This window comes from Centropristis striata, chromosome 11, assembly GCF_030273125.1.
Source record: "Centropristis striata isolate RG_2023a ecotype Rhode Island chromosome 11, C.striata_1.0, whole genome shotgun sequence".
NCBI classification, from domain to species: domain Eukaryota; kingdom Metazoa; phylum Chordata; class Actinopteri; order Perciformes; family Serranidae; genus Centropristis; species Centropristis striata.
Genome location: NC_081527.1, coordinates 21,595,874 through 21,608,554, shown reverse-complemented (window position 1 = coordinate 21,608,554; position 12,681 = coordinate 21,595,874). Strand labels below are relative to the sequence as shown.

The 12,681-nt window shown below is 45.6% G+C and overlaps 1 protein-coding gene across 1 annotated transcript; it reads right to left on the bottom strand.

Moving 5' to 3' along the window:
- Positions 1-412: 412 nt before the first annotated feature.
- Positions 413-11,206, bottom strand: si:ch1073-184j22.1 (erythroferrone). Its single transcript, XM_059343785.1, has 8 exons — positions 10,603-11,206; positions 8,620-8,736; positions 8,334-8,442; positions 3,321-3,445; positions 3,119-3,230; positions 2,489-2,570; positions 2,185-2,263; positions 413-1,359 (listed from the first exon to the last, which is right to left on the bottom strand). Exons 1-8 carry the CDS (start codon positions 10,783-10,785, stop codon positions 1,261-1,263), a joined length of 906 nt encoding a protein of 301 aa, XP_059199768.1. The 5' UTR covers positions 10,786-11,206; the 3' UTR covers positions 413-1,260.
- Between the last annotated feature and the right edge of the window lie 1,475 nt (positions 11,207-12,681).

Sequence of the window (12,681 nt, the reverse complement as noted above, 5' to 3'; positions counted from 1 at the left end):
GCAGGTGGAGGAGCGCAAGGTCTCCAACATCCACCAGCTCCGTGATGTCATCATGGAAGAGTGGAAGAGGATTCCAGCGGCGACCTGTGAAGCTCTGGTGAACTCCATGCCTAAAAGGGTTACGGCGGTGCTGGAAAATAATGGTGGCCACACAAAATATTGACATTTGGGTCCAATTTTGACATTTACAGTGGGGGTGTACTCACTTTTGTTGCCAGCATTTTACACATTCATTGTTGTATTTTGAGTTACTTTGAAGTAACAATAAATTTACTTTGCTATCCAAGCTCTACAGTGACTACTTAACATTGTATCAAAGTGTCATTTCTTCAGTGTTGTCCCATGACAAGATATAATTAAAACATTGCAGAAATGACAGGGGTGTACTCACTTTTGTGAGATACTGTACATGTATACCGAATTTCCCTCCGTGGACCAATAAAGTATTTCTGATTCTGATTATGGAGCACATACATTTTTCATAGATAACCTGCTTTAATCACTGTGTCAAAGTCCCGATCACCGATTGCTTCTCTTTGGTTTAACATGTTAACGTTGCAGGTGCACAGCGACCCATGACGCACAAATCCCTCTCCTCAGAGAAAAATGTGTGTTGGAAATCCTTTCAGAATAAGTCAGGAGTAGTGCATATTTGATCCTGTATGTGATGTATAATTGGGACAACAAGTTAAGTGTGGCTTATAAACTGATGCGTAAAAATTATTTTAGCAGACATTATGCACTGGCTGCTCTAACAGCTCTTGAAATATGAATAACAGTGGAGTTTTGAAGGAGCGTGTGTTGAGGGACACTTCTGCCATGGTGCAGGTCTCTGATCCGGCTGCGTTAACAGCTACAGTGACATCTTGTTGCTCATCCCAGACCTGAGGCAACAAAAAGATAATTTTTCCTTCCTCCACCTCCGAGATCACCACGTCCACCACGCACGCAGTGGCAGTAAGTTGATTTGCCATTGTTTTGTCGATAATCAGCGGGCATGCAGGCTATTTAAAGTCATTTGCTTGTCATCTGCGTATTCATTTTCAGGAGGAGCCAGGGCGTGGCTGGTGGCTCGTGCATATACGCTCAGTTGATTGGGATGTATCAAGGAAAGTTGCCCAGAACCTGGTGTAGGAACAGTTTGATACATGTGGAGGTGAGATGGGTACGATGAGTACGCCTTCTTTCAGTATGTAAGCTTTGCACTCTTTCAGACATGAGGCCCCTGGTGAAGATGTCACTCCTCCGCTGGCGAGATCTTCAGACTCCCAGCAGGATCCCAGAGAACAGAGAGTCCTGCAGGACGCTGAGGGCCGAGCCGCTGGCGTTGTCCACAAACACCGACACATACTCTCCAGCCTGCACACACACAACAACAACAACACATAAACAACAACAACAGCACCTCAACGTCAGCCGCTAGTGATGTCCACTAAAATCTTAATATTACAAATGAAGCAAAAACAAGTTATAATTTTTTCTGTTTATATCCATCTGTTTTCAACATATTGACCCAAACGTTCCCCCAGAGCCCCTAAACACACCGGGCTCTTTGTCAGCCTCCGAACCCCAAAGTATCTTTTCTTTTTTTTTTTTAAATGCATAAAATCCAGGATTTATCGTAGAAAAATACTGAAACTTTCCGACCATCCTTGAACGGATCATCAGTTACAATAATCTCCATTATAAAAAGTAACCAAAATTTGTGGAAATGTTGATATTTTTGTCAGAATCTCTTTATTCTACATGTGTCAGGAGAGGCCGTTTACACAGGGCAGAGAGGAGAGGACAGGAGAGGCTGTTTACACAGAGCAGAGATGAGAGGACAGGAGAGGCTGGAAACATGATAATACTTTAATATGTGGAGTTGAATAACATTCAGGATACTTAAGATATGAATAACATTTTATCACATTTTTTAAAAAATTAAAAGAGAAATTCAACTTTTTTTCTGGTTTCTGTCATTCTAACTGTGTTATTGAGTTATGATTTAGCTGCAGGACTTATCGATGATATAGATTTATATGTTGCAGTGAAACATGAGGACACAGAGAGGAGGATGTAGGAGGATGTAAAAAATGCTCTGAAACAGCTCATTGGGTTCAGAGGGTTAATGATGATGTGATGTGTGTGTGTGTGTGTGTGTGTGTGTGTGTGTGTGTGTGTGTGTGTGTGTGTGTATACCTGTAGATAGAGTGTTCCTGTCAGTAACATGCTGAAAGTTCCTCCAGCAGCTGCCACACCCATCACAGACTCAACAGAGCTAACACACACACAAAGACAGAAAACACTGCATTAATACACACAAACACACATCTGACAGATTAATGGGACTCTAAAGAAGATGACTAAAGAACACTAAAGTCTCCAGAAGGGAAATTTCTGAGATTGTTTCTCTGGAATCGTTTTAATTTCTTAATAATAATAATAGAATCATTTTAATTTTAGAGCCTGAATCAGCTTCAGCTGAGAGTCATCAGTTACTCACAGATTGCTCTGGCAGAGAGACTCGATGCAGATCGCTGCTCGCACGCTGTCTCTGAGTCTCACCTGGACCCTGTCACCTGACTCTGACACACACACACACACACACACACACACACACACAGGATCTGATCAGTATGACAGTTCAGGTTTTAGAGTTTTTGATTTACATCCTCTCTGAAAAGTATGTTTGCTTTAAAAAAATTACTAAAAAGCCACGTTTATTGTTGAAACAAAACTATGAATACAGACGTATTTGCTTTCCTCTCCTGTCCTCTCCTCTCTGCTCTATGTAAACAGCCTCTCCTGTCCTCTCCCCTCTGCTCTGTGTAAACAGCCTCTCCTGTCCTCTCCTCTCTGCTCTATGTAAACAGCCTCTCCTGTCCTCTCCTCTCTGCTCTGTGTAAACAGATTTTTAGTGAATATTTGTCACGTGACCGATCTGGTTAGTGCAGACACTTTATTTTAAATGACACATGTAGAATAAAGATTTTATATAACAGAAGATCCATTCAAGGACCGTTGGAAGTTTCAAACTAAAGTAAACTCTGAACGAAGAGTCAATAAAAACATTCCCTACACCATTTTTAAATCCCATAATTTCTTGTCTGATAATATTTGCGGCGTCTCTCACCGATCAGCAGGCTGGCGGTCAGCTGGTAGAAACCGGAGACTGGCACCGTGTAGCGGCCCACGCTGCTGTTGAAGCTCTGACCTCTCTGGAGGCTCCGTTCCGCTGGGGAGGGCTGCAGGGTCAAAGGTCAAACACTCACTAACACACACTTCACCTCAGTGTGTGTGTGTGTGTGTGTGTGTGTGTGTGTGTGTGTGTGTACCTGGCTGAATGGTTGCAGCTCCAGCAGGCTGCGGCGAGGAACAACCACCACCTGCAGGAGACGACTCAGAAAGGAAGTGGAGACACGAGGTGCACGATCACACAGGACACACACTCCTCCTCCATCTGAGAGGAGGAGAGGAGAGGAAACCAGGAGAAGAGTGTTTATGGTAGAACGAAACTAAAAACAGGCATTGTCATCTGGGTTTGAACTCTCTGACAATCCCTGAACACATCATCAATTCAACGTCGACTCCATGGAGTTTCATGATGTCACAGCGAAAGTTACGTCTGTAACTACGGTTCTATGAATCCTGGATGACCGCCAGAGGCGGTGCATAAGCACTGGATGACTTCGTCTTGTGCATGTACAGGTCGAGTAGTTATACCAACAAAGTCATCGGTGACCCCCTGATGGGTTATGTCTTCTGGTGTCATCAGAGGAAATGTTCTTCTCGCGTCGCAGGTATACTACAGCTGTAGTGCCAGCAAATGCTAAATACCTAACTGAAGCCACTACAGCCGAAGCTAAGTAGTTAGCAGCTCGCCGCTGGTATCCTTGTGACCAAACCGTTTTGGTCGGAGCAGCGAGAAGCAAGCCGTCCTCCGGGACGCGGCATGCGGCCGCTCGAACTGGCATTTGGAGCACCCTTCCTTCGGATCCTCATACATCCAAACAAAGGTTAGCCTCTTGGCTGGCTGAGTATTCTTGTCTATTTATCACCTTGTTGGTGATGGCAGTGTGTCGGCTCCCTCTCCCAGCATAGCGGTGCGCCGTGGTGGCTCATGGTTAGCAGCAGCGTGTTCGCTAATGTTTCTCAGAGCGCTTTACAGCTGTTTCATTGATTTAGTGGCGACCTGTTGGTGATGGCGGTGTTTTCTGGTGAAGGTGCTTGGCGACGCCCATGAGGCCACAGCACAAATGGTCTCCAGGGGCACCCCTCTCAGAGCCGTCCATGATGTGGAGATGCCCCGGACAGAGGGGAACCTCACCCCAGATAGCAGGGGGTGACCACTTGCCTCATATGCATGAGTTATGACATCCACGATCCAATAAGAGCGCTGCTGTGACAGTTCAGGTGGGACAAACCTTGCAAGCTAGATAGGCCGATTAAGATGTGAGCTCGTCAGGACCTTAGGCAGGAATGCCATATTTGGCCATAAGGTGACCCCTGTGCCATCAGAGTTCCACCTCAGACATGAGCTACAGATCAATAGGGCGTGAAGCTTCCCAGCACACTTTGCTGAAGTGATGGCGCGGAGGAAGGGTGTTTTTTTGCCGATGACCACTTCAGTTCTGCCTGTGCAAGTGGCTCAAAGGGAGGCAAGCAAAGGGCACCCAGTATCAAGGGCAGGTCCCACCCCAGAGCTCTTGGTGCCTGTGGGGGACGCAGTCTTAGAGCGCCTTTCAAAAAGAGGGTCAACAGCGCTGGCCCACCTGGAAGAGAGGGAGAAGGCGAGAGATGTCAGGCACCTGTCATGTCGATGGACAGGCCCTCAAGGTGACAGTGTCCAGAGCCACACCCAGGAAGGTGAAATTCTGGGAGGGGACCAGGCAGCTCCTCTCGAAGTTCACCATGAGACCAGGCATATCTTGAGCAGCCCGTGACTGGGACAGAGCACACACCAGCCAAATGTCCAGGTATGGGAGAACTTTCCTGCCTTGCGACTGCATTGGCGAAAGGGCTTCAGCCACACTGGGAGAAGACCTGCAGGGATAGTGAGAGGCCAAGGGGAAGCACCCAGAATTGGAAATGGTGGCCTTGGAAGGCAAACCAAATCACAAATCACTGCCTGTGATGGGGTTTGATGGGTATGTGGAAGAATGCATCCTTCAGGTCGATGGATGTAAACCACTCCCCTATGGCAATCGCCGGCAGTACCTCTGCTGTGCTGAGCATGTGAAATGGGACGACCTTTAGGAACCTGTTGAGTCCCCTTCGATAGAGAATGGGGCGAAGTCCGCCATCCTTCTTTTCTATGAGAAAGTATGTTGAGAAGTACCCCTGGGCTGTGACAGGGGGTCTACTGGCTTGATGGCACCCTTGGCTAGAAGGGTAGACAGCTCCTGGTTTAGGGCCAGGGTTTTGACCGGGTCGCTCATAATTGTCATTTTTATCCGGCCAACGGATGGGGGCCGTCGTCGAAACTGCAGTTTGTACCCCTGGGTTAGGGTGGATACCACCCAGGGGTCCGAGATGTAAGCAGCCCAATTGCTGAGCTGCCGCTGGGAAAAACAGCCGACGACCGGCCCCGGCACATCAGTTCCTGCCGGCTGCCCTCAGGAACCCGAGGTTGTCTTGGGGCCTTGCGTTCAGGGACCCGAAAGTCCTGGGCTGTGCGTTGGACAGGCTGCTGCAATGGGCAAAGGGGACTCTGGTGGCCACCAAAGCGAACCTGAGGCTGAGTGCGGTGCCGTTGGGCAGCCGGAGATCCACTAGCTCTAGCAGGGGAGGGCACGCTTCTGTGTAATCCTAAAGCTGGTGTCTGGTCTGTCTGGCTTCGACAGTCTGCTCCAGTGCCTCCAGAGCAGCCGATCCAAACAACTCCCCTGGCTCCATTGGGACACTGCAGAGGGTTCTTCTACAAGCCTCCGAGAGGGGCGACTGGGCCAGCCAAACCTGGTGGCGTGTCTGAATCAGTGTGGACATCAACTGTTCCAGTTCCCTGGACATAAGGACGCATCACTAATTCACCATAGAAGAGTCAAATGTGGACTCCTGCAGGGATGCTGAGAGAGCAAGCATAAGGTGATACATGGAGTTACCTATCCGACCCATGTGAGCTGCCGCATCATAGGCCTTAGACAGAAGGCCGTCTGTGATGCGACATTGGGGAGACATACACCTGGCATCCAACCTCAGGGCCTAATCGGGAGAGACAATGCAACCCAGACCGAACCTGGCTGCATCCTGCATGGCTGCCAGGGTTCGGCCATCGGATGTTGCATGTGAGAGGGCACCAGAGTCCCTCTAGCATGCATGCAGCTCCCTTACGTATTCCTCTGAAGGAGGCACTGTAAAGGCAGTCTGGGTCAAGACAAGCCTGAAAAAGCACTTGCTGGAGGCAGCTGGGCTTGTGGCATGTCGAGCTGTATGTGGGCCAGGGCCGTCCAAATGATAGCCCCAGTGGAGCTACCCTGCTATCCCTCCTCCGAGCTGTGAGCCGAGGAATGGGCGCCTGCCCCCAAGGCATGGGAGACCTGAGTGCATGTGTTTTCGCCATATTCCCTGAACACAGTGGCTGAGGCTGCCGTGGAGAGGATGTCATCCTCTGAGCCAGACATGGTCACAGAAGGAGTAGGCGTACCCACAGTTTCAGTCTGGAGATCCAAAAAGATGGACTTCATCTGATGAAGCTCTGCCATCAGCTGGTCCACCCTGGAAGCCAGCTTAGAGCCACCTTCCTGGAGGAAAATCCTTCAGCCTCTTCGGCCTGACGATTCGGCCGACTGCGGGTCTGGTCCAAGGTCTGGACTGGGGTCAGCTCATCTGGCGACGACACACCACCCAGTAACTGCTCCACCCCAACCAGCCTAGCAGTCCGTACTGCGGTTTGGTCAAGGATACCAGCGGTAAGCTGCTAACTACTTAGCTTCGCTATAGTGGCTTCAGTTAAGTATTTAGCATATGCTGACACAACAGCTGTAGTATACCTGTGACGCGAGAAGAACAAAGAAACAGATCCTCTGATGACACCTGAAGATATAATCTATCCGGGGTCATCAGGGGGTCCCAGGTGACTTTATTGGGAGAACTACTAGACCTGTACATGCACAGGACGAAGTCATTGAGTGCTTATGCACCTCCTCTGGCAGTCAGGAAGGATGAAATATAACTTGTTTTTACTCCTTTTTGACTTTTTGTTTCATTTATTTTAAATATTATTATAGTAAACATCAGCAGAGGTGATACAGAGGCTGTTAATATATGTTGACACGCTGCCTTATGACGTCAGGAGACAGATATTTATATGTTTATATATTTATACGTTTACATATTTATATGTTTATATGTTTATATGTCATTCAGTCTGAACAGAAACATCATCACTGTGTTGGTGATTTTTTCTCTCAACGCAGATTTCATAAAGTGTTAACGTTCAACAGTTAAATATGAAAACACTCATAAAAAGCAACCTGATGGAGGCAAACACACACACACACACACATGCATGCACGCACGCACGCACACACACACACACACACACACAGAAAGTAACAAAGACACACCATCAGTCAGCAGGAATGTCAGGAATCCTGCTGCTGAGCCAAGTCACATCCACGCTCAACAAAATTACCCCTATTAAGGTCTCAGACAGGCTGCCTCCACACATACACACACACACACACAGACACAGTGTTTATATAACCTACATACAGAAAACACTGAGTGAAAGTGAAAAATTGAAGCAGAACAAATGATGTGAGAGTGAAACTGAACTGAACTTGTTTCTTCTCTTCAGCTGCTGATAGAAATCATCAATTTACTTTCAGGCGATCAATAGATTTCCTCCGGCGTCACACAGCATACGTTCAGGCGCTGATCGATCAGTTCAGACGCTGATCGATCCGTTAAGTCGCTGATGGATCCGTTCAGTCGCTGATCGATCCGTTCATTCGCTGATTGATCCGTTAAGTAGCTGGAGATGATCGGGTCCAAACGTTTTTTGTGGAATTTTACCGAACTCAAATATTTGTGTTGAACACGAAAAAATCGTCTGAATATTATGAATAAAATTGTTAGCCTAGCGTAGCACAGAGAGTGGAAGCAGAGGGAAACTGTTAGCCTAGCTTAGCACAAAGAGTGGAAGCAGAGGGGAACTGTCACCACTACTCAGTTCTGTAATTGACTGTTTGTGCCTGCAGTTGTGTGATCCCCCCGCCAGTAAAAGACCGGACCTGTACTGCATCCTCATCTCTGTGTATTTATTTCTAGCAGTGGTTAAGTTCGTAACCCACGAATAGTAGCACTACAATAGTGTACATTAAGTGAAACAACAACAGAGTCCTCACCTCTCAGTTTCAGCTCCTGGATCAGGTCCTGCTGATGGGGCAGGAGGGGGGCGGGGGGCCCCTGGGGTCCGGGAGGGCCTGGAGGTCCTGGAGGTCCTGGGAGACCGTGCTGCCAAGTGATGGGAGAGGTTTATAGCTTCAGACTGGTTTACTGGTGACAGTAACTGTCAATATGAGTCTGATCAGGTTTTAAAGATCATGATTAATATCTAAGATGTTGATGTGAATTCAGGGTTCCTGCTCGTTTCACCACATTTATTCTGTTTCAGGTGGAGCTGAGTCTGACCTTGGAGGCTCTCCTGGACCCTTTGGTCCTCCGGTTGTCCCCCTTGTTGGAGTTCCTTCTGAAGATGAGCCAGGAGCTGAGGGGGGACACCCGGGACAGCTCTGAGGACATCGGCTCCTGGAGACCAGGTCAGAGTTTTATAGTGAAGCATCAAATATACCACAAAGAAAAAGTTTGAAAATTAATGATGAATAAATGATTTTAAATGATGATTGTGCTGATTGCACAGAGCTGCAGGACTCATAGATTATATAGATTTTATATATGGCAGTAAAACACGAGGACACAAAGAGGAAAATGTTGAAGAGTAAAAAGCTGCCCGTTGGGTTTAACTGATTTTAATCATGATTTAATATTCTGCTGCTTATTTTCTACGTTATAGGTTTAATTTTAAAAAATGTCAGAAAAGCGATTAAAGAGTGGCATTTAGTTTAGTTTTGTTCCATTCAGTTTGCTGAGACATGAAACTGAAGAACAGAACAGAAGAAGTCATTAATTTCAACCCCCTTTTTTTTTTAAATCAGCAAAAAAAAAAAGTGAATTCTTGTTTCCTCTGCTGATTATCAGGTTGTTGGTTCACTGAAACCAGCTGCCAGCAGACGCTTTTGACCAAAGCAACGTATATTTGAGAGATCAAACTCATAATTAATGAGTAGAGTTTAATTCTTCCTGACAGGAGACAACAATCTGACTGTGGGAGTCAGTCTCCTCTGTAACTCTCCTTCAGTTCATTCTTGTTGGTTTGAGTTGAAATTTATGTCTTTTTTTGTAATTGTACTGTTTTTTTTTTTGTAATTTTACCAGGGTTTTTTTTGTAATTTTAATGGGTATTTTTGTTAATTTTACATTGTTTTTGTACATTTCATGTATTTTTTGGTAATTTTACATTGTTTTTTGGTTGTTTTATATCTTTTTTTAAATTGTACATTTCTTTTTGGAAATTTAAATTTTTTTTAGTAATTTCATGTCTTTTTTGGTAATTTTACATTTCTTTGGGTAATTTTTCGTCCGGGAGCAGAGTTCTTCTTTGGTCCAACAGAGTTGGTTTATGTGGAAATTTACATCATTTTTTTGTAATTTTACAGGGTTTTTTTTTTTTGGTAAATTTAATTTCTCCTGGGGTAATTTCTTTCTTTTTTTAATTTTACGTCTTTTTTGGTAATTATACCTCCAGGAGCAGAGTTCTTCTCTGGTCACCACAGTTGGTTTGAGCGTTCCCAGCAGCAGAAACCAGATGGACCATCAGATAAACAGCAGCCTGTGAAACTCTAACCTTATAGAAGTGCTTTTGTAGCATAAATTCAACCAAGCAGTTTTTATTTTCAACAGTGAACCTTTTGTTATGTATCCTGATATTAGAAATGCTCTGCTGTGTCTCAGTGAAGTGGCTGGAGATCTTGTTGCTCTCAGGGAGAATTCATCGAGTCTCTGGTTTGTATGACGACTCGGCCATCCGCTGAGTCGTGGCTGATATCAACGGCTGTGCCTCAGTGTTCTGATGCTATTTCATGTCTTTCCTCAGCGGAGCAGGAACTTCAGTGGATGTTGAATTATTTTTCTTCATCATTCACCTTTGTATCATTTTCTTACCTCCTCAGAACAACTTTTCCACCTCGGCCAAGTTTAAATACTTTTTTGTCCCTTCTGACTCAGCACAAGTCACTTTGGATAAATGCAACTTTTCACTGTTTTAAAAATGAAGATGGACACAAACAGGACGTCTGAAGCTTCATGACAGCAAAAAAATAAATAAACGCTTATCATAACAGTCGATGATTTATTTCCTGTCTGTCAACTTATGGAATATTTGTTGCTGCTATGTTTATGTTAGAGACTTGTTTTTTAAGTCAGAAATACATGAATATAAAGATAATTTATTGACTTGATCGGCACTTGTCTGATCGGACTTTATTGCTCTTTATAGCAGTTTGTTTGTTGCTCTAAGTGTTGAATAAACATGTTTACACAGCTGTCGTTTCTTACCAGGATCTCCGTGCTGATGACGTCCTCCTCCTCCAGGAACTCCTCGCTCTCCTCGCTCTCCAACTCCTCAGCGCTCGCCGCCGCCGCCATGGTCAGCATGATGCCCAGGAGAAGTAGAGGCAGCAGCAGCAGCCGTCCTGCCTCGCCCGCGGTACTCCTTCCCTGGGGCCGCCGGGCCAGCATGCTGGGAGCGGTGGAGCTGGATCCAGAGGGCGGAGGTTCAGGTCTTCAGGGGTCTCTGCGGCGTTAAGACGTTCCCATGATGCACTGCAGTGAGTCTGCTCCTCTTCTGTCAGGTTGTATTCAGAGAAAAGTGTTTTCTGTTCAGAGCTTCGTCTTCGTTGCTTCTGTTCAGTTTTCCGTCGTCAGAACACAAACATAAACACAGACAGAGCGTCTGTGTGTGAGGAAAGTTTCTCTCTGTGGGTGGTTTGGTTTCTCCTCCTCCTCTTTTTCCACCTCCTCCTCGGCTCTCGTCTCTCAGTCGTTCACGCTGCAGACGAGTGACGCTGGTCTCCTGCTCTGATCCTCCTCAGTTTGGACGTCTCTGCTCTGCTGACTCTGTGTTTTATCTCCCTTCCTGACTCCTCCTCCTCCTGTCTGTCCTCTCTCTATCTGTCTCTGGATCTGAAGCTGTCACTTTGTCTTTCTGCAGCCTTTTTCTTCATGTCTCCTCAGCGTCCATCTGTCTCTCTCTGTTTTATCTCTTCTCCCATCTCCCGTTTGTCCTCCTCCTCTCCTCCTTCTCCTCTGCAGGGTCCTAAAGCAGCAGCTCTGACAAAACTCTGAAATTTGACATATTTTGAGTTTTTTTCTCACCAAAACATGTTTCATATTTGCTGACACATTTACTGCAAATTCCAGAACAAACTTGTTGTTTTCATGAGTTCATTTTTGTTCATAGTGACAGACACACACACACACACACACACACACAAACACACACACACACACACACACACACAGACCCTCCCTGTCAGATAAGCGGGTGTGGTCTTCAGTCTGACAGGATGATGAAAGTTACTTTGAATGTTGATGAAACGGCAGCAACCGTTTCCTCTGAATCTGACTGCAGCTGATAGAGACACACACACACCCCTCACACACACACACAAAAACAGAGCTGTAATATTACATCAGTCGCTCCGCTCAGTTAAAGAACAGTAAAAGACTGTTTATGTTTACTGCATATTTTATTTATTGTTTATTTCTTACAGGTTTGCTGTATTTACAGCCTGAGCTGCTCCTAAATATTCTCATTCTGACCATAAAAAACACCAATATCACAAAGAAAAGTTTTATTCCCTTTGTTGAGGAGTAAAAGTTTGTGTTTCTTCACATTAAAGACATTTATTCCATTCGAGCAGTAAAGACCAGGAGGCTCTCTCAGCTTTTTTATTCTAATAAATAAACAGAATAAACCCACAAAATGTCAAGAAATTAGATATTTTCACACCCAAACAGAAATATTAACCCTCTGAACCCCAACGAGCTGTTTCAGAGCGTTTTTTCCTCTTTCTACATCCTCCTCTCCGTGTCCTCGCGTTTCCCTGCAACATATAAATCTATATCATCTATAAGTCCTGCAGCTCTGTGGAATCAGCACAATCACAACAACTCAGTTTTTGTGCAGAATGACAGAAACCAGAAAATAAGAATAAACACAAATTGAATTTATCAGATAATTTTCTTTTTTGAATTGGAATAAAATGTAAATCTATGTATAAACATTTTTCCAAGAGTCCTGAATGTAGTAAAAACAGTTTATACTCCTGTCCTCTCCTCTCTGCTCTGTGTAAACAGCCTCTCCTGTCCTCTCCTTTCTGTGAGGAGACAGACAGGTGAGAGCAGCAGGTCACTGAGCTGCAGGTGAAGCAGCTCTAAGTCCTGCTAAGAGGATCTGTCTGACACACACACACACACACACACACACACACACACACACACACACACACACACCCTGTCAGTAAGCTGAGCTTTGCGTGCTGAGGATCGGGTCAGTTGAGTGTGATGTGGTCGGCGTGTTGAACAGAGAGGATGATGGGAGCTGACGGCGGCTCGCCGGGGACGAACCCCGAA

Bases quoted from the DNA above. Each gene is read 5' to 3' on its own strand.
- si:ch1073-184j22.1 (XM_059343785.1), bottom strand. From the start codon at position 10,785: ATGCTGGCCCGGCGGCCCCAGGGAAGGAGTACCGCGGGCGAGGCAGGA. The intron at 8,737-10,602 runs GTAAGAAACGAC...CCTGGTCTCCAG, and splicing joins TCATCAGCACGGAGATCCTG to GAGCCGATGTCCTCAGAGCT. The intron at 1,360-2,184 runs GTATACACACAC...GTGTGTGTGCAG, and splicing joins CAGGAACACTCTATCTACAG to GCTGGAGAGTATGTGTCGGT.